The sequence below is a fragment of the Notechis scutatus genome, chromosome 1 (genome assembly GCF_049901735.1).
Source record: "Notechis scutatus isolate UNSWTSFEM ecotype Mainland chromosome 1, rNotScu1.2, whole genome shotgun sequence".
Lineage (NCBI taxonomy): Eukaryota > Metazoa > Chordata > Lepidosauria > Squamata > Elapidae > Notechis > Notechis scutatus.
In genome coordinates this window covers 217,993,380-218,013,792 of record NC_142009.1, presented here as the reverse complement: position 1 = coordinate 218,013,792, position 20,413 = coordinate 217,993,380, and the positions used below count along the sequence as shown (strand labels likewise).

General features: G+C 39.1%; 1 protein-coding gene across 5 annotated transcripts; it reads right to left on the bottom strand.

Moving 5' to 3' along the window:
* Positions 1-1,124: 1,124 nt before the first annotated feature.
* IQCB1 (IQ motif containing B1) lies at positions 1,125-20,232 on the bottom strand. Of its 5 annotated transcripts, none has more exons than XM_087950235.1 (16): positions 20,014-20,232; positions 18,214-18,241; positions 17,751-17,865; positions 16,045-16,207; positions 15,803-15,932; positions 13,930-14,023; positions 13,659-13,758; positions 12,785-12,957; positions 12,045-12,154; positions 11,554-11,663; positions 9,577-9,719; positions 8,607-8,755; positions 5,228-5,353; positions 4,260-4,416; positions 2,032-2,252; positions 1,125-1,300 (listed from the first exon to the last, which is right to left on the bottom strand). In XM_087950235.1, exons 3-16 carry the CDS (start codon positions 17,860-17,862, stop codon positions 1,256-1,258), a joined length of 1,833 nt encoding a protein of 610 aa, XP_087806361.1. In that variant the 5' UTR covers positions 17,863-17,865; positions 18,214-18,241; positions 20,014-20,232; the 3' UTR covers positions 1,125-1,255. The 5 variants fall into 5 exon arrangements, with proteins under 5 accessions (XP_087806361.1, XP_087806362.1, XP_087806360.1 ...); XM_087950236.1 differs by lacking the exon at positions 20,014-20,232 and adding an exon at positions 19,404-19,756; XM_087950234.1 differs by lacking the exon at positions 18,214-18,241.
* Positions 20,233-20,413: the final 181 nt, after the last annotated feature.

Here is a 20,413-nt window from a genome sequence, read left to right as displayed (position 1 = left end):
TTTCTTAACAGCAGCCAAACCACTTCATAGGACAGTCAGCTGAGAACTGAGTCTCAGAAATGTGTATACTTAGTATTCCCTGACTTTTTAGGCATAGATCTTCAAAATCCCATCAAGTGCTTGAGATGACTTCTGTAGCCTTTGTCACAAGTCTTGGAACCTAACAACTTGCAAAATATCTTATAATAGCTGCACAAGAAAAGTGTGTCCCCATTTTTCAGTAGCATGCAAGACTCTTTCTTTTTTTGCCTCCTCTCGATACCCCTTTTTAAACGAAGAAGCACCCCGCCCCCAAACAAACACAAGTCTCCTCCCGTAAGAAACGCGTTGTCTTGCCCCCCCAGGTCCCTCACGCTGTCCTTTCCTCTTTCCTTACCCTTTTCCTTTGGTCCCTTCTCCTAAGGAGGCTCCTGAACCTTTCCGCCCCTCTTCTAAAAAGTTTCAACAAACCACCGTTCGACTCCGCACCAACCTCTTTCTTTTTTTGCGGCCTCCCTGCCCTGGAAGGGGTTGTCCATGGAAGGGTCTGCCCCCCAACCCCTTGACCGTCCTCCTTCTGGTTTGGGCACCCCTCCCCTGGTCGAGGACGGGGGGTCGAGGACCCCCCTCCGCGCACCAGCAAGATTTTTTATGACCCTTAACACTACCCTAAATATCCTGTCAAATTTGGAAGTTTCTGTGTCATCACCTATTTTCCAGGCAGTGTCTCTTTTGATGTCCTCCCCCTAAACTCAGTCTTATGAGAATGACACAGGCTCTACAGCCTACAGTATACTGCCTTTCTAGTAAATAAGAGACAATGTGGAAAAAGAATACTTTCTATAAGGACCGGCCCCACCACCCAGAAGCGTCCTGGGGGGGGGGGGGGGCGGAGAGAGGAGGCGCGCGGGCGGGGGCGGGAGGAGGCGGAAGCGCGGGGCCGGCAGGGCGCCGTCACAAGTCCGAGGTGGTTAGGGGGGGGGGGGGGCCCCCCTTGGGGGCAGTTTGGGAAATTTCTTTTTTGCAAACGGTAATACATCTTGTAATACAAGTGAATGTGACTATTGGCTCCAATCTTTCCCTCTCCTTTTGGGAGATAAATCAATCACAACAAGGTTTTTTTAAAAAGATGTTTATTGAAGTAACTCAAAAGATATATGAATTTGATCTACAAAAACACATTCAACACTGAGCAAACACAATATGGTCCCAGTCAGCTATAATTAAGAGATATTGGGAAAGAGATGGTTTTAAAAATTTGTCATCATCCTAGATATTAATAAGTAAACCTTGAATTCAGTCTGAAATTACTTAGAATGTCCTAAATGTGCAGAAATAAAGGAGGGGAGAGAACAAGACTTTTAAATCAGTCAGAAGAAATTAAAACAATGCAATGTCTAACTAGAGCAATTACTGATTTTTGTAACAACTAGAGAATTACTGATTTCTGTAACAAAGGATTTAAAATAATCTGAATCCTGTTCCCAGCTTAGATATGAAAACCTCTTGCTTCACAAGTCTGGAATTCTGTTTTTGTCTTCTGAAAGAATAAAGCTTTTCTGTGTCTATGAGAGGAGCTGAGGAATCACCAAGCACATGTGGTAAAATGCACACAGCCAAGAGGCTTATATTCAAATTTGGATGCTGTCTTAACTTTTAAACAGGCAGAAAGACTCCATATTATGAACACAGGGTGACTATTCACAAGAAAAGCTATTCCCCAACACATATGCATACATGTATAATTTGGGATCTTCCTCCTTGTTTATTCTGCGTACCCATAGTTCTAAATCTACAGCACCCAGTTTTAAATGTCACTTTAAAAAGTTGAAATTATACAATTCAGTGTATAAAACTGTATACAATACACTTCTACAGATCATCTGAAATTATCTGAGCAGTTAGTTTCAGACTTTCTACCCTAAGTTCAATATCTGGAATGTAGAATTCTATTATGAATTCAGTAGATAATAGCTAATACATTTTGGGGCGAAATCATGGGATAAAAAGTACACAATTACTTCGTTAGAATATGTTCTATAATAATCATACTTTGCTTCCACCAATGAACAAAGTCTCCAATTCAGCAGTTGTAGGGTCCACTGAATCAACCTCTTCTTTAAAGAAGTCTTCTTCAAGTTTTTTCCACCAGGGCCACTGCATATATTTTAATATTGTATTATGGGATTGTTTGGCTTTAGCTACCACAGGAACGGATCTGCTCATAAAGACATTCAGATCCTTCATGGTACATTCTGAGAGGCTTGGAGCACCTATGGCAAAATATATATATCATTCTTTAAAAGACTTGGTTAACCTTCTCTACATTTGCAGTTTTTATCATCTTGTTTTCAAAGTAGCATCCTACAATGATGCAAGAGGAAATACATATAGGAACAATGCAGCTAAAGTACACAGAAACAAGTTCTAACAAGTAAAGTGCCTACTACATATCACTTGTGAAAGGAAAGAAACCAAAGACAACAGAGAGAAGCATATAAGGACAAGAAATTAGTGGTTGTCCAGATCAAAATAAACAAAAATCATAATGGTTTTTCTTAGCAACTTGAAGTAAAGTTGAATTGTATATAAATAAGGTTGAATGTATAAGAGTTTATGTCTAACATATGTAATTTACCATCATAAGATTCATTTATGATCATTACTTGGATTGCTTTAAAAGATTAGAACAAACTACATTTAATCTGAAACTATTTTTTCAGGTTTTAGAGCCCAATTGAATTTTAGCAGCCAATCCTTTCAAAGTATAGTACATTTTACTATTTATTTTGTGGTAGAAAACAATAAAAAGGTACCTAAACTCCCCACCCATCCCAATTATTCATTATGTCTTATCTTAGATGAAAATATGCAATGTTATAAGTATATGGTTTGGAAGTAGAGATCAAACTTAGGGAAGACTAAAAATGAAAGAAGCAAAACTATAACTAGCATTGTAAAAGGCAAGTGAATTCACTCCTGAAGAACTAAACAACATTGGTTATATTACAGGCTGAAATTTCTACATGGAAGTAATAGTCAAGGATGGAACTAATAACAAAGATAATGTGTTGATGGGTAATGAAATAACAGAGTGGGCCAAAACTGATAACTGATTATTCTCATGGGGAAAATATCCCTTGAACACAAAGCCCCTCTAGTGTTGTTTCTAAAGAATATTGTGGAAAATATTAGACATACTGAACTAGCACAGATGGCAAAATTAATTTGTTTGATTAGAGAAAGAGCAATAACTACATTTACTAATGACTGGAAAGCCCTTGTGGAGCTAAAGGAAGCTCCACAAGGAGCTTAAAGCTAAAAAAAAAAGGGAAAAAACTTGTAATTTATTGGTTTGAACTTAGAAAGCATAGCTTAGGAAAAGAACAAAATTATGATATAACCTGGGAGAGAGGGAGGGGAAATATATCTATAAATACTGTGGTCAGGAAGATTGAAAGCAGCTTCTTTATAATCTTTCTTTTCCTTTTCCAGTTCTGATATATATATACAAAATACACAAACGTATGTATGTATGTGTACGAATGTGTATGTACACATACATTACATACATACATTACATACATACATACAATACATAATATGAATTTATTTATATCCCACTTTTATTGTTTTACAAATAACTCAAGGGGGTAAACATACCCAACACCCCTTCCTTTCTCCTATTTTCTACAACAGCCCTGTGAGGTGAGTTGGGCTGAAAGCGAGTGACTGGCCCAAAGTCCAGCTGCCTTTCAGGGCCATCAAGTGCAGCATATACCAAGGTGATGCGTAGTGCCGCTGCTATTCTATCAACCAGATAATCACAAGGACTGGATACAGACACATGTGCCAGAATGGAACTACTAAATAAATGAAAGATATGCGATGTATGTATCTATGGGTTCTCTAGTCTCTTCCAGAATAAGACTGCTAAGATCATATGGGAGTGATCATGTGTGTGCGAAAACATGAGAACAGCTCAAACTGAAAACATGTTATATTTGTTCATAGTAATTATTTCAGCACCTCCAAATGCGTGGGTAGGGCTAGGATAATGGTCAATGTGAAAAATAAAATTTTAAACCCACAATACTTAAGCATCAAGAGGATGTGTTAATTCATAATTTACCCAGCAATGATGAGCTCTGAAGAAAATTCAAGCTGGGTGAAGTAGTGTCTACTTGGATAATTCAGGTGTGATATTAATCAGCATTCACCACATCAAAGCTAACCTGGGAAGACAATCTATGCAAGACCAAAATGAGACACACACGTACTTAACAATTGATCCACATCTGTGTGAACTTGGGCAAGCAAAGCCTCTCGATGTTGTTTTGCTTTCTGATCTTTTCTTTTTCTCAGCATATAGTGGGCTAGTTTTTCCTGGGCTTGATGATGAAGTTCTCTGCTCATTTCTTCTGACATTGCAGAAGCCTAGAGAAAAATTACCACCTCTCGGTTATCAGCTTCAAACCTTTGTAAGAGTCTGCAGCACAACATTTGCATTCCTTGGGAATCGGTAAATCTAATCACTGTGCTTCTTTCTGTTTTCTCTCTGAAGCCATTGATCCATCACTGAATAAATTTAATTTCTTAATTAAGATTCAGGAAGAAGCAACTTATTACTACATTAAAGAAAAGACCCAAACATCCCTACCAAATATTTTATGTTTCTCATATCAAATAAAAGCAAAGCAGGTTATCCATGGCATAGTTTCAGTTTATATAGCTATAAAAAATTACACATTATTGGCATGTTTCATTAGGTAAAGGAAATAGAATGAAAGAAGATATGTATATGGATTATAACTTTTCAAGATTTGAAGGCAATGCTGTAAAGTCACTACAGTTAGTCCTCGAGTTATGTCTGTAATGGAACCTGCCTATCTTGGTAGCAACTGTTGATAGTTGTAAAATTGGTTAATCACATGACCAATTTGATTTTACTAAGTTTTTGGTAAAGGTTATTAAGCAAATCCCAGTGGTCATTAAGCAAATCTATGGCCCTTAAGTGAACCAATAGTTTATTAAGGGTGCAGAAACCAGAAGTAAATGCCCGTTCTTAGCAAAACATATTATAAAATGTAGTCATAGGACTGGAACGCTTAAAAGCCCCAAAGTTTCTTGGATGAGAAGCAAAACTTTTTTTTCTTCCTCATGGAAGGGAAAAAACAGTCCAGTTGCCTTTTGAAGAAAAAAGCACTTCTGAGACAATCCAAGGGATAGGGGAGTAATGATGACTTACTGGGTGCAGTTTAATATAGCTTTCCACCTTTTGTTGCAACAATATCCTCCGTTCATCCGAAAGAGATTCAGGCTGTTTCCAGAGAGAATGTGCCTTTCTTCTTTTCTTCTCCAAGAATTTAAGCACCTTATTGAAATAAAATATTAATAACAAGTATCCCCTCTTTACCGAATCTTAATATTTACATAGGCCAGGTCAGGTTCATGGAATACCTTCTTAGTGAGCATGGAAATTTTAGGAAAAGAAATGTTACACCAACACTATTTTCAATGCAAGACCAATTCTGATAGATAACATTTAGACAGTTACGTATGTTAGAACATTTTAGTGTATCCTCCTAGAACAACTGCCACATCCTGAACCCAGACGTTTTCTCCATACTTTCTTCACGCATGGGAAAGGAGATGGATCCTGTAATGCTGGCCCTGAGCTCTAATCCTCCATGGATAAGTTTTATTCTTTACAACTCACTCTAGTAAGGCTTGAAATTGAACTAGTGGGCAAACTTTACAGTTGAAGATGCAGCTAAGTTGAGCCTTCTTTAAAAAAAAAAGATATCAAGAGATTTATTTGAACTATGAAGCAATTAGAGATTAGATTTAGAATTGCCACATTATTGGGTTGAAATACTAAATTTAGGCTTTTCTTTGGTCAACACACTAAGTAGGAAATCTATAAACCTATTTAAAAAAAGAATATCCTTAGTAAAAGATATCAAGAATCAATGTATCTTAATATTTTCTCTCGTAATTAGTTTCTACAGCAGCATTTTTTTCTGCTAAAAGTTGTGACAAAATCACAGGAGGTTTTTTTCTCTTGAACCTTTTTTCAGGCATAATGCTAGAACAAGGCTTACTTCAACACTGACAGCCTGGTTAAAACAAGTTAGTTGAGGCCATCACTGAAGTAAGGAACAATTTGACTAACTGGTAGCATGATTATAAAAACAAGAATAGTTTTAAATGTGCTATTGAAATACGACTCCAATTTAAGTCTTGAATACCAGACTTTCTGAAACATTGCTTCTAATGCAGGGGTGGCATTCTACCGGTTCGCACCGGTTCGGTAGAACTGGTTGTTACAATTCCCGATAGTTCAGTAAAGTTCGGTAAAATGGACCCCTGGCCGGCCCCGCCCCTCTCCACCTGCTTCTCCGCTCCCTGCCCAGTCAGTCCTTATCATGCATGCATGACAAACTGACTGCATTCTAGCCCCGCCCTCCCTGCCTTATCTCGACCATGCGCCATTGCTGTCTGCAGTCTGACTTCGCCCGCCCGCCAGCCATCGCTGTCTACCTTCCACCATGATCTCCCTAAGTGAGGCTCAGCAAGCTCCTGTCACCTACATGCTGCTGCCATGGCCAGCCCCAGTTGAGTCCCGACTCCTGGACCAGCCTAGGCTCCCCCCACCACGCTACCGCTGCTGCCCTCACCCTTGCTGCCCCCCTGGTGGCCCGCCGGCTGACCGGCTGCTTTGTGCCACCACCGCCTCAGCGGCTGGCCTAGCTAGCCGCTTGTGCTGCTTAGGGGGGGGTGTGGCCCGGGGCTTGCTTAGCTGCTGCGGTCTGTAGTTTTCCCCCCCCTGCTGGCGCGCCACCGCCCCTGAGGGACTCGCGGGGTCCCACGTCCCCCCTCCCCTGCTGGCTCGGCTTAGGTGAGGGGGGGTGGGTGCCACCAGCCGCCTGCCCCCTGCTATTCTCCACAGGCTTGGACTTGCCTTGCTGGGGGGGGGGGCCAACCAGAGGGGACGGGTGCCGCCCGGCTCCCGCCCTTTGCCTGCGCCCTCGCCGCCCCACCAGCGCTGGTTTGGCTGTCTGGTGCTTCTTGATGGTGCAGTCAAGCCTTGGGCGGATCTTCTGTGGCGCCTCGCAAACCTTGGCTGGGCAAGAGAGGGGGTGGCGAGGGGAGGGCGGACGGCTCCTGGTGCCCACACCCCGGCAGCCGCGAGGTCCAGCAGCTGTGGAGAATCCAAGGAGAGGATGAGATGCAGGCTGGTAGGCAGCTGAGTGGCGATGGCTCTACCCTGGCTGGCTCACCTTTCCCTCTGCCACCAACAACGGGAGGAAGGTAAGTTTGCAGGCAGCCGGGATGCCGGTGGGGTGGGCGCTTGAAGGAGGGGAGGAAGTCCTACCCCTGGCCCCTTTGTTGGACCTGGAAGCCTTGCTTGCCAGTTTTTCCGGGCAACGTGGGACTGGGTGTGAATGGATAATTGCACCAGGTCCCTGGGACTCTAGGAGACTGGCCAGGAAGAAGGTAAGTTAATGAGTGATGTTGGAAGTGTGTGTGTGTGTGTGTGTGTGTGTGTGTTTCAGGTGGGTCTCCTAGCTTTTGAAGGAGAGAGGGAAGGAAGAAGGGAAGGGACCGAGAGAAAGAGAGGGAAAGAGAAAGAGAAAAAGAAAGAGGGAGGGAAACAGAGAGGGGAGAGAGAGAAAGAGAGGGAAAAGAGAGAAAGAGGGAATGAGAAAGAGGGAGAGAGAGAGAGAGTAAAAGAGAAAGAGAAGGGAAAGAAAGAAAGAGGGAGAAAGAGAGAGAAAGAGAAAAGAAAGGAGAAAGAAAGAATAAGGGAGAAAAGAAGGGAAAGGAAGAACAGGGATAGACAAAGAAAGGGGGGATGGAAGAGAAAGAAAGAAAGAGAGGGAGGGAGGGAGGGAGAAAAAAGTGAATGAGATATATGGATGGATAAATAAATACAGGAAAGGAGGGAGGGAGGGAGAGAGAAAAAAGGAGAGGAAGGAAGGACACAAACCCTGGCTTCAGAAGACTCTTTGAAGCAGCACAGCAATCAGAGGTCATCTCCTAGTCCAAACTCCTGCTCCAGCAGGAGATTCTTACAGAATCATAGAATAGCATAGAATAGGGTTAGAAGGGTGTGTGTGTGTGTGTGTGTGTGTGTGTGTGTGTGTTGTATGTGCATGGCTGTCAAAACTCCAAAAACAGGTCAAGCAGCTCTGGGGAGGTCAGTCATAAATTAGAACACTTGCTAAGCAACTGACCATTAACCGAGGGACACTTGTATTTGGTTTGCCAGTCACATGGCCACGCCCACCGAATCACATGGCCACCTGGCCATGCCCACCCAGTCACGCGACCACCAAACTATGCTCACCCGGTCACATGACCACCAAGCCACGCCCACCCAGTCACATGACCACCAAGCCACACCCACAAATTAAGCCACGACCACAGAACCGGTTGTTACAAAATTTGAATCCCACCCGTTTTAACGCTTAGGTTTTTGTAGACAGCAGTGTTCCATGAACATCTCAATTTACAAATTTAAGTTAAAAGATCCATCGGAGGTCCTAAATTTGAAATGTTTTTTTAAAATATACTGATGCAAAATGTTTTGTATCATGCCAACAGTTGGTTTGCATACTGACCACTCTCTGAATGAGAACAGCTGCTTTATATTCCTTGAGATTTCTTTTTTGCTGATGAAAATTTCTCCGTGCTTTAAATGCTCTCCAATATGTTTGGATAGTTAGGGCTGCTTTCTCTTTCATTTCATGCATATGCTTATCTATTTGACCTGAGAAATAAAGAGAGTATATTCATTATTAGAAAATCAGAATTCACACAAGCAGAGAGATTTGAATTTCACTCTAGCAAGATGAAAGATGCAGAAGAGAAACCATATAGGGTTAGAGTAAAACATGTTTTAAAAACCAAATGCCACTACAGTTACTTGAACGATCATTTTGTAGGCCAGGGCTGTCAAACTCGCGGCCCCCAGGCCAGATGCATCACATGCTGGCTACGCCCACGCCGGTTTAGCGAAGGGGGGAAAAAGTCACAATAAGTCACGTGACGATGTGAGTTTGACACCCCTGTTGTAAACCATAGCTATCTAGGCAAAGCAAGTTTAACTGCTATCTCATGAATATGACAATATGACATCACAGAATTGATATAGCCCCCAAATTTATATTCCACCCAGAGTTATCAACTGAAGTCTAAGTTTTAATATGACAGGAAGGGAAATATAACATTATTACAGATGTGAAGTAATTTCATTATAATACCTAAATATTTGATAATATATTATTATTGTGCTAGCCCCACCCTCTATTTGTACATTATATAGATAGGATCTTATACCAAATACAATATGTACTATATTTTAATGTAGCTATACTGAATTATGCCTTTGTTAGTCAACTTTTTACTGGATACAAATTACAACACATTTCATCCTATTCCTTGGACAGTAGATCCATCATAAATTATAAAAGTCCTTTAGAGCATCAATGATGTCACCCTGGAGAACAAAGAAAAGACAAAAATGCCCAAATTAAAGTAAAGAGGATACTAATTCCCCAAAGGTTCTTCATGGTTCTGTAATAACTATACCTGCATGGACAATTTCCAATAATGTTAACTGCCGTTCATGAAACAGCCTCATGGCTCTTTGCCTCTGAAGCTGCAGTTGTTGACGGAGGGACTCTTCTTCTCTCTGTCTTTTTAAACTTTGCAATTCCTGTTCTCTTTTAGCTCTATAAATAAGTTTTATAAAAAACACTGAAAATGCTGTTTTCAACATTCAAACTAATTCCAGTTTTAGCACCATTTAGGGTTAAATCATGCGAATTTCTGCCATGTATTCTTCCACAGACCAAACTTGCCTAGCCATTGTAGACAGAAAGAGTAAAGGGACTTCAAATGTGACAAAGACCAAATGTGACAAAGACCTGCCTATTCCTATAGCCTTCTTGAGAAGCGGCCATTCAGCTCTGTTTAAACTCCTTTAAGCATTTAAGGACAATTCAGCCCCTTCAAAACCAGTCTGCTGCAATGTTATTTGTTTCTTAGTGTATTACTGACATTTACTTTTAATTGCCTGATGGAGGAAAAAAAATGAAATAGATTTGTTCCAGAAAATATAACCAAAACAAGTCCCCCAGAGTGGGCAAAGCAGTATTTTTTGGGGACTCTATTTTATTTGGGGGTTGGACTATTTTTAAAGGATGACATTATTCTTCATTAACTTTGCAATCTCTATGTAATTCTTCTGTTGTTTTTTTCCCCAGGCCCCAGTTTAGTACCTATTCTAAATTCTGAATATCAAAAATAAACTCATGAGTGACTGCCTAGACTCCTGCCCTCCCTGCCCTTCCATTTTGAAGACATGGACCGTGTCTTCCTCTGGTCCCGTATTATTTTATAGTACTAATGAGGTATGCTCGTATGTGACAGTAAACCTTAGTTTACTTAGTGGAATCCAAAAGCAGGATCTACTTCAGCTGTTTTCAACAATGGCAATTAAGCACTTCTGAGAAAAATCACATAAAGAGTAAACAAGAGCATTCTTTTACTCTACACACACACATACACTTATGCATATGAGAGAATCATTTTGGTATAGTAGTTAAAACACCAGGCAAGAAACCAGGACACTGTGAGTTTTAATTCTACCTAGGGCATAAAGCCAGATGGTTGATTTTGAGCCACTCACTCTTTATCTTGGCCCAGGAAAATTGCAAGAGCAAATCACTCCTGAAAATATTTCCAAGAAAACTGCAGGGACTAGTTCAGGCAGTCCCCTGGAGTCAAGAACGACTAAAGTGCACAAAATTATTTATATATGTATGCTGGGATCAGGCAGTATAATTTATGCCTTCTATAGTGTAGTCTAGCAATGAAGCATAGAATTTTCATTTTGAAAATAATCTGCAGGGTTGAAAATCCATGAATGAAATCTGCCCTCTAGTGGATTCCTCAAACAAGTACCAATAAGAACTTTTTGTATTTATATAAATAAATCAGGGTATGGTTATAGCATAGTGCAACCACAATTAAAAAAATGTTAACAAATAAAAATAATTGGGATATAAAGCCATAAAATAATTCCAATTCAGCACCATATCTTTACCAGAATATCTGCAAATACTGAATGCAAAGAAAGGAATTAATCATAGTAGTATTAACAAAAGTCACCTCTAGATATGATGGGCACCACATAAATCTAATAAAAAAATAAAAAAAATGTATAAGCCTCAGACAATGCATGAATACAGAATGGAGTGAAGAAATTTTACTCTAATTCCTTCACTCTAATCTAATTCTACAGAAGTAAGTTTATTCTTAGAAGAGCAACACAGAGAAATTATGCCTACTGTGACTTTACATATAAGCTTATTCCTCCAAAGCCTCTGGTTATTTTCAGGTTTAAAAAAACATACACATGGAGATTTTATTCAGTAAATATATATCTAGTTGATGTTCCTGGCCAGACAGGAGGTCTGGAAAATCCCCATATTGTAGCTTTACTTTCCAAGCCATTTTAACAACACAACACTGTTTTCGATTAAAAAAAACACATAGTTTTACCTAAATTTCCTTTGCAAGATAGTTATAGCTTTTGGAAGCTGCCTTAATCTTTTTCGCGTCTGATATCCTCTCCAAGATGCCTGTATCAAGCACGCTGCTTGATGCATTCTCTGAAATCAACAAATTAGCTTATTTATTTTTCTAGTGCATGTGATCATTAAATGGTTGTAGATGTTAAGAATGTACATTCTCTATGAGCTTTATTTGATTTGACAATTTACTAGTCTACATTCAAACCAAAGCTGGTTTATAATCTGATTAGAAGATCTGATCCAGGCTTGGAGATATGGCAAACTCCCTTTGAAGAATTAAGCTTACAATTTCAGAATGCTTCTATAATAATTCTCCCTCACATTAGCCACATTCCAATTATGTGACCAGATTAGAAGTTATGAAACACCGTATGAATACGTTGGTAAAAATCTAACATGAACTACCTCCACCATAGACAGAATTCTTTCTACAAAACACACAGTATACCTGTATCGTACCTGTGGGTCACAAGAACTGAAGTTTTCTGCATCCAGCAAGTCCAGCAATTGATTGAGATTCTTGTCAAATCCTTTGCCAGTCCATTGCTTGCTTAGAAGAGTATGTAGCCCTTAATAAATGATATGTGCTAAGATAAACATGCTACTTGGTAAGAAAAAGTGCTTGTTTATTCATCCTAGAGATGTTGATTATAAATTACTAGTGACACAGATACTAAGATAAGAGTTCCACACTAAATGTACATCAGTGGCAAGAAGTAGTGAAAGATACAAAGAAAAGCTTAAACAATTAATAGATTCATTATAAAAGATATAGTAATAAAACTTCCTGCATTGAATGCAGGTGAAAGGCAAAGTATACATTCATGACTGACTGAATAAATAAATAGATTCGCTGCTTTTCCTAGTATATGATTATGGTAATATAAGACATGTATGTATGTATGTATCTACCTACCTACCTACTTACCTACCTATCTATCTATTCCATCAATTATATCTGTTTTACTATACATAGTGCTAGATTCCTTTACAGGACTTCACCCATAATATTCACTGTTTCAAAACAGTGCCCAATTAATACATTTTACAATCAATAACATGAGTGCTAAATTTGGAGAACCAATACATGTAACAAACTATTTGAATTACAGTTAGCTTCTCCCCAAGGAATATTCAATGCCAAAATTTATTATTCTAAAATATTTTTTTCAAAATCCTTTTTTTTTTTTTTGACAAACCTTTGTAGCGAGCATTCACCATGATAACAAGTTGGGCATCAGATTCTGTGATCAAAAGTAACAGTTTAACAGTTTCACTTCCTCTGGCAGGGTTGGTGGTAGAGGAAATCTTGTAAATAAGTTCATCCAGAAGGAAGTGCAGGGTCTCTTCTGTTATTTGAACTAATGCTTTACTAAGAAAACCAAAAAAAGAGGAAATCATATTGGAATTAAAATGGTGGATGGGAAATGGGCAGGATTGGAAGAACCCCAACCATATTGTAATATAAAAATACACTAAATCCTTTGAATGAGGCTCCACCAACTCAGAAGTCAGGGTACTCCAAATGTCCATTTATTTGATGCATGTCAGGCTCCCCACCCCATCTGCCTTTTACAATTTCAAAAATGTAATAAATGAGAAGGTGGCATGTTGCAAATGAGTCCCACAATCATTCTTTGAATACAGAAATAATAGGTAGCTGAAGACGCCTGATGCTTCAGTTGGCAATGTTCTACATTGGCTCCCAAGAGCTACTGAGAAAAAAATAATAGAGCACCTCAAGGACAGCACTGGCAGGTACCATTTTTCCCCCAGCTGCTGCTCTACATCCGGCTATACCCCTGCAATATTCATTTCATGAATAGGGAAGCACCTCTCTCAGCATTCATTTTGTGAAAGCCTCTACCTGTGTCAAATATGTCAAATATGTCCACCAGTAAAAAAAAAAAAGGGGGGGGGTTAGCTTTAAACTATAGCTATAACCTTGTATCTCTTGTTTTAGAATGAAGAATATGGAATTATGAAGATGAAAAGCTAGTTAACCTAGAGGAACTATTCATATTTTAGGATGAATTTCAAAATGTTAAAATATACACTTTAGTATATAATTACCTATTGGTCCTTAAAATATTCTGCAAGAGTAACAGAGTCTGGGTTGTTATTTCAGCATCATCAGTTGTCAGCAATTGCTGAAAGTGTTTATTTTGAAGCACTAGGGCAAAAACAGGAAATCCATTTCAAACAGTAGTTAAATCGATGCTTCGTTTTGTTTCAGGGGAGGAGAGTGGGAGCTAACAGCAACCCTCTAAATGCAGATCACAGGTGAATTAGAAACCATAATAACGTTCATACTCAATGAATTTCCAGGCTTTTCTTCCCTTACCATTTCCTACTAGATGGACGTGACTTCTACACAACCAACAGATGGCATCAGTCACTGTCCTGAAACAATGTAGAAATTCATTCCTTTTTTCATCCTTAAAGAAAACATAAAGGAGAAACTGATGATTAAAATTCTTGAAACACATAAATTAAACAGTGATTATACCCTCAAGCTATATTTACTGAAAAGATAGTATTCTTCTAAAACTGAGAAAGGGGGGAGGGAAGGAGGATTGGGGACTACTTAAGTTATGGTACAGGCACAATAAGAAAATAACTTTCCTTCTTATTCTGCAACTGCTCCAACCAAGTATATTCTATTTCTTTGTAGAATTCAGCATGTCTCTTAGCAATAGCTAATATATTAAAAGTGTACTGTGTATCAGAATGATCTTAAAAACATGGAATGTTGTGTATTTTTTATTTTTACTGAATTTCAATATGCTCAATATGCTTTGGACAACTACTTTCACGATTCCTGAGGCTGATGAGAGATGTAGTTCAAATTTGGTTCGGGAAAGCTGATCTATGGCATTAAAATAACACATTTGGTTAAGTGTTAAGGAAGGAAGAAATGTTAATACTAAATCAACTGGAATACTTTTATTATGTTTTGGAATTAGAAACTACACGTCTGCACACGTGTGTTTTGGAATTAGAAACTACATGCCATAAATTAGACGCAGTACGAGGATTTTGTGAAATCTGTTAGTAGTACCATATGTATTTTTCAGGTATTAAAAATAATGCAAAGCAAATGCTGTTTTATTGGTTCTTTGTTTTCTCAGAAACATGCAAATTAATGGACAAATACAATTCTTAGAAATTACCATATTATGTATCAATTACTCTCATCAGTTGAAAATGTAAGTTCAGATACATTGCACAAGGAAAAACAATAGGTAAAAAGAGCAGAATATCTGCCTTGGCAATGTTTACTGCAGCATCAGCCTACAACCAGAGGCAGGTCTAATAATTGTCTTTGTTCTATTACTCTGAATAAACGATTAACAAAGCTATGTGTGAATGCATTTTCAAAATAGCCTAAGTTCAACAACTTCGGTGCCCATATTGTCAAGCAGAGTATTATCAGGCATTATCAAAAAGGGACAAATCACTGCAATGAGCCGTGGTGGTGCAGTGGTTAAAATGCAGTACTGAAGCTACTTCTGCTGACTGCTGCCTTCAATTTGGCAATTTGATTCTCACTGGTTCAAGGTTGACTCAGCCTTCCATCCTTCCCAGTTCGGTAAAATGAGGACCCAGATTGTTGGGGGCAATAGGCTGACTCTGTAAACCATCAGAGAGTGCTGTAAAGCACTATGAAATGGTATATAAGTCTTAAGTGCTATTGCTTTTGTAACAGTCTTGAGCCTTGACAGCATAGAAATTATGTCTTGGTAAGCATCACTTAGGCCAAGTAGTAGAAGAGGTGGGAACCCTCGCCTGCCCATTTCAACATTTTTCTATACAGGTAGTCCTCGATTTACGACTACCATTGAGCCCAAAATTTCTGATGCCAAGCGAGACATTTAAATGAACTTTGTCCCATTTTACGACCTTTCTTGCCACAGTTGTTAAGTGCATCGCTGTCACACAGTTAAGTGAATCTCATTTTCCCATAGACTTGTCAAAAGGTTGCAAAAGGTGATCATATGACCGCAGGACACTGCAACAGTCATGAATATGAACCAATTGCCAAACATCTGAATTTTGATCACATGACCATGGGAATGCTGCAATGGCCGTAAGTGTGAAAAACTGTCATAAGCCACTTTGTCAGTACCGTTGTAACTTTGGTCACTAAATGAGCTATTGTAAGTTGAGGACTGCCTGCATTAATATGTCAAGATATTACAAAATGGCTCAAATACCTTGACTGCCCGAACAAATTGTGCTTGCAAACGCCTTCCCAGGAAGAAGAGGCTGTCTATTGCAGAAGGAAGCAGTTTACTGTAAAACTCTTCACGTTCTGTTTTCACCTCAAGACCTACACAACACTGACTGAGAAGGAAAAGAAAAAAAATCCCCTCTGTAACTTGCAAATAGTAGAACCACAGGCTAATACAGAGTTACTACAGCAAGAATACAGCTACGTAACTGTGCAGATTTTTACCTTAATATCTCTGCTATCTGGGCAGCAGTAGTCCATCCTCCGGGCACTCTTGTATAATCTTGCTTAAGGACTAGTAGACAGTACTGGACTAGATCACAATAGTATAAGTCTTGTTTAATTTTCTTTGATTCATTACTTCCTGGGGATGCACTCGTTAAAATTTCTAAGAAAAAAAAAATGAACTGCTTAGGTTTGGATCCCTCTACAAATAACAAATACAGAGGGCTGCAAGACAGGTCAGAAGGGAGCATAGCAAAAACACAAAATTAGGTAATAAATTGGAACATCTATCTATATAATACTAAAATTCTGCTTTCTGTAACATTTAACTGGGTGAAATGATGCACCACAGGGAAAAACCACTGTTTAGTCAATGAGAAAATGCTTTGAACATACGATATGTGCACAGTGTCCATGATACAGTAGTATGAGACTAATTTTGAGTTGGAATTCTGGTAACCAGAAGGTAAGTTCCTTATTCTGCACAGCTGAAATGAACCAACTTTGGCTGTAACTTCCTTTACTGGAGAGCAGCCCTCTAGCAACTGACAGTTTCTCCAACTGAAATGATACTGTGGTTTATTCCCGGTCTCATTTTGTTCAGAGTATTTGCATAATATGCTTACCATGATTAAGGTAACCATAATTTACAAAACCTGATTTTCTAGACTTGTGTAATACTCTGAACTATAAATTCACCATTTATAGTGAGTTTGCAGAGCACAGCCACAGCTAAAATATGGCTGACCAGTTTATTATGGTTCAATGTATTGAGCAAACATGCATCTGATTTGCTAACAGATCAATACTAGTTCTTATTATAAGTCTGGTATACTTTTTCTGAGTAAAACATTTATAAAATGATATTAAGCTTTCATGAGCTAATTTCGTTGCCTCATCAGATGCATGGATTTGATCAAGCTTATGACTTTTTATAAAAATTGTTATATAGTCAGAAAACATACTACCAAATTCCTAACTTTTCACTAACTCCTGGCTCTCCATGTAATTTTATTATGTGCACTTCATAATTGGCTCTCTTTTTACATAATTCATATCATACAATTATTTGTTATAAGATATAAAGATACAGAAACTCATTCCAATTCTCATCCCATGATTAATTAATGGGTCAAGGTATCATATGAAGCATTGTTATAAACTGAGCCCTTTTTTTTCAATTTAGAAATATATGAATAACTTCAGTTTCTTCCCCTTGGTTTCCAATCTTTAGTGCCTCAAGTATTATTTCCCCCCTTTTCCTTATTTGCCTTCCAACATCTCATTTCCTGCATAATTATAAATTTTGTAAACACCCAAACCACCAAGATTTATCATGTAAATTACAAATACATTAAAATTAATTTAGGAAAAAAAGGGGCATGGAAAAAAAAGAAAAATAGAGGTTTATGTATCCACATAAGTCTTTATATCAGCCTAAATTGTTTAAAAATATTTTACAAATAAGAACTAGAACATGTCCAACAGTACATTCACTCCTTACAGCTATTGTATTCAGATTCACAACAACCTCATAATTCCCATAATGATCAAGTCTTCTCTGTCATACTAAAATTCTGTATGTACAAGTGCCCTTTCCAGTAACCACAGTGGAAACACCCCTATGGTAATCATAGCACAGCAAGCTCAGCACAGAGCAGGCTTTAGTTTTACCTTATGGAGCTATACCTATGATCTCAATTTACCTTTTAACTTTAGCAGCAACACAGGAATATCCTGATCAGGACTTTCAGTAATCTGAGCAGTCAGAGACAATATTCTAGAATCCACATGAAGTGGCTTCATTTCACGTAACATTAACTACAGAAAGAAAGGAAAAAAGTCACCCAAGATAATTATCTTCAGTAAGTGACATTTTATGGCAAGCAACAGTTTAAGCAAGGCGTAATAAAATAGATTTCATCTAATAAAATCCACATCAGATTTGCATGGAAGGTATTTTAATAGAAGCTAATTTTAATATCCAATTCATAGACTTTACTGTTTCAACTAAAATACATATTTCTTTGCATTCGGGAGATTCAAGACTGACATAATTTAATTATGAACACGGGAACAATAGACATAGGCATCCATTTAAAGCAGTGTTGGGCAAACTTGTAGAAGAGCATATATCAATGGCTACTAGTTTTGAAGACTGTTCATTACCTCCTAAACAAGAAGCTTTAATTGCTAACTGTAGGAAGAAAAAGGGGAAGAGGATTAATGCTTTTACAACTGATACTTGTGACATCTTGGATGACATCTGATAAACATTTATATGACAATATTGAACTAGAAAAACCCCGAGTGTGATCCAACAAAAGCTTTTATGTTCTTAAGATTGGTGTAATAAAACGTATCACTTGTAATACAAACTGTATTTCTATCTTTCCTTGTTGAAAACAAACTATATTTGCCTGTCTCCCCAAATTCAGTACCTTCCTTGTATAACCTATAGCCCTACAACATAGTAATCCTGGGCCACAATTTGCCAGTTATATTTTAGTTCAGCATGTTTTTATGAATTTAGCTCATATGGCTAGTTTAGCAGTCAGTGAATAAGCTTCTCATGCAGTCATACCCAAATTAGGACTACTTCTATATCTCCTCCAGAACCAGCAAGATTAAACTATTGAGAAACTGGATGGGACAGACCCAAGTTCAAATCTCCACTGACCATGAAGTTCACTAAGATCTCCCATCAGTTTCTCTCAATCACGTGGTTGTAATGCAGGAGTCTTCAAACTTCACAGCTGTTAAGACTTGTGGACTTCAACACCCAGAATTCCTCCTCCAGTCATGTTAGCTCAGAGATTCTGGGAGTTGAAGTCCACAAGTCTTAAACTTGCCAAGTTTGAAGACCCTTGTTGTAATGGATTCAATAACCCCGTGTAAACCACCTGGGGGGAGGGGGATTTAAACCCCATTGCTGTTACAGGTAGTCCTTGACTTATGACCACAATTGAGCCCAAAATTTGTTACTAAGTGAGACAGTTAAGTGATTGAAATGTATTTGAACATTGTATTTGTATTTGAAAATGTATTTGTCCCATTTTAAGACGTTTCTTGCCACAGTTGTTAAGTGAATCCCTGCAGTTGTTAAGTTAGTAACACAATTGTTAAAGTGAATCTGGCTTCCCCATTGACTTTGGTCATCAGAAGGTGCACAAGGCAATCCCATGACCCCAGGACACTTCAACGGTCAGAAATACATGCCAGTTGCCAAGCACCCAAATTCTGATCACAGGACAATGGAGGAGGCTACAACCCTGGTGTAAAAAACGGTCTTAAGTCACTTTCTTCAGTGCCATTGTAAGTTCCAACACTCACTAAACGAAAGATTGTAAATCAACTACCTTTTCTTGGACAAGACTGTGAAGTAGGGTGGGACAAAGAAAGCAATGGACTGAAAGTCATCTCAGGGATGTAAGGATGTGGCAGTACTTAGCCAGCACTGAGTGATCTCAAAAGAAGCCAAACGGGTTAAATTTGATGAATATATAGTGACGGAAGACAACAACAACAACAACAAAACCCCCAGTATTATGTAAGTAGTGGAGGCGGGGGAAACAATCAAAGGAGTTAATACTAAATCTCCCTCGAGCTGCTGACAAAACTATAGATCACCGAGACCGGGGCTTAACTGTGGGAGAGACTGGGATTATTTTTTTTAAAAAGCCACTTTATATAAAAGAAAATGAGACCATAAATGAAGAAAATGAAGATGAAAATGAAAAAAAAAATGAAGATGAAAATGGAGAAAAATGAAGAAATTAGTAACCCCGTATCAGCCTTGCAAAAGCCAGTTCACGTTATTTCCCTCCCCTCTCCCTCCCTCTGTCCCAGCATCATTTCAGTAGCTGTCCGCGTCATAAAGTGCTCATTGCGGGCACGACGTGGCCGCTCAACTTCACCCCCCACCCCCAAAAGGCCACTCATTGAACCTCGGCATCAACTCTCTCTCACCCGCCTCCTTTCCCGACCGGAAACGTTTATGGCACTGTTATGCCAACGGTTGTGAGATCACAGGCGCTTCCAGCCAATAGAATCGGCGCTCTTCACACCTCAGCGACCAAGAGAGAGAGAGAGAGAGAGAGAGAGAGAGTCACTTTCGGCACCTCCCATTGGCGGGTCTATTTCCCACAGTTCTCATTAGCATAACACGTCTTTCCTCCTTAAAACCCTGAGACGCCCCGTCGTAGGGGTGGTGGAGGGCTTTATCTGATGGCCACTGGCCGGCAGTGGGCGTGACCTCCCTAGACGGTCGCAGCCAATAGGAAGGGGAAGCTCTTTCTCTTCGCGCCGCCCCTCTCTAGGCTTCCTAAACCTTCTCCGCTTCTAGAGGCAAGGAAGGCGGCGCTCGGAG

Bases quoted from the DNA above. Each gene is read 5' to 3' on its own strand.
- IQCB1 (XM_087950235.1), bottom strand. From the start codon at position 17,862: ATGTTACGTGAAATGAAGCCACTTCATGTGGATTCTAGAATATTGTCT. The intron at 16,208-17,750 runs GTAAATTGAGAT...TTTTTTTCTTAG, and splicing joins GTTGCTGCTAAAGTTAAAAG to AAATTTTAACGAGTGCATCC. The intron at 2,253-4,259 runs GTACGTGTGTGT...ATTTTGCCATAG, and splicing joins AGATGTGGATCAATTGTTAA to GTGCTCCAAGCCTCTCAGAA.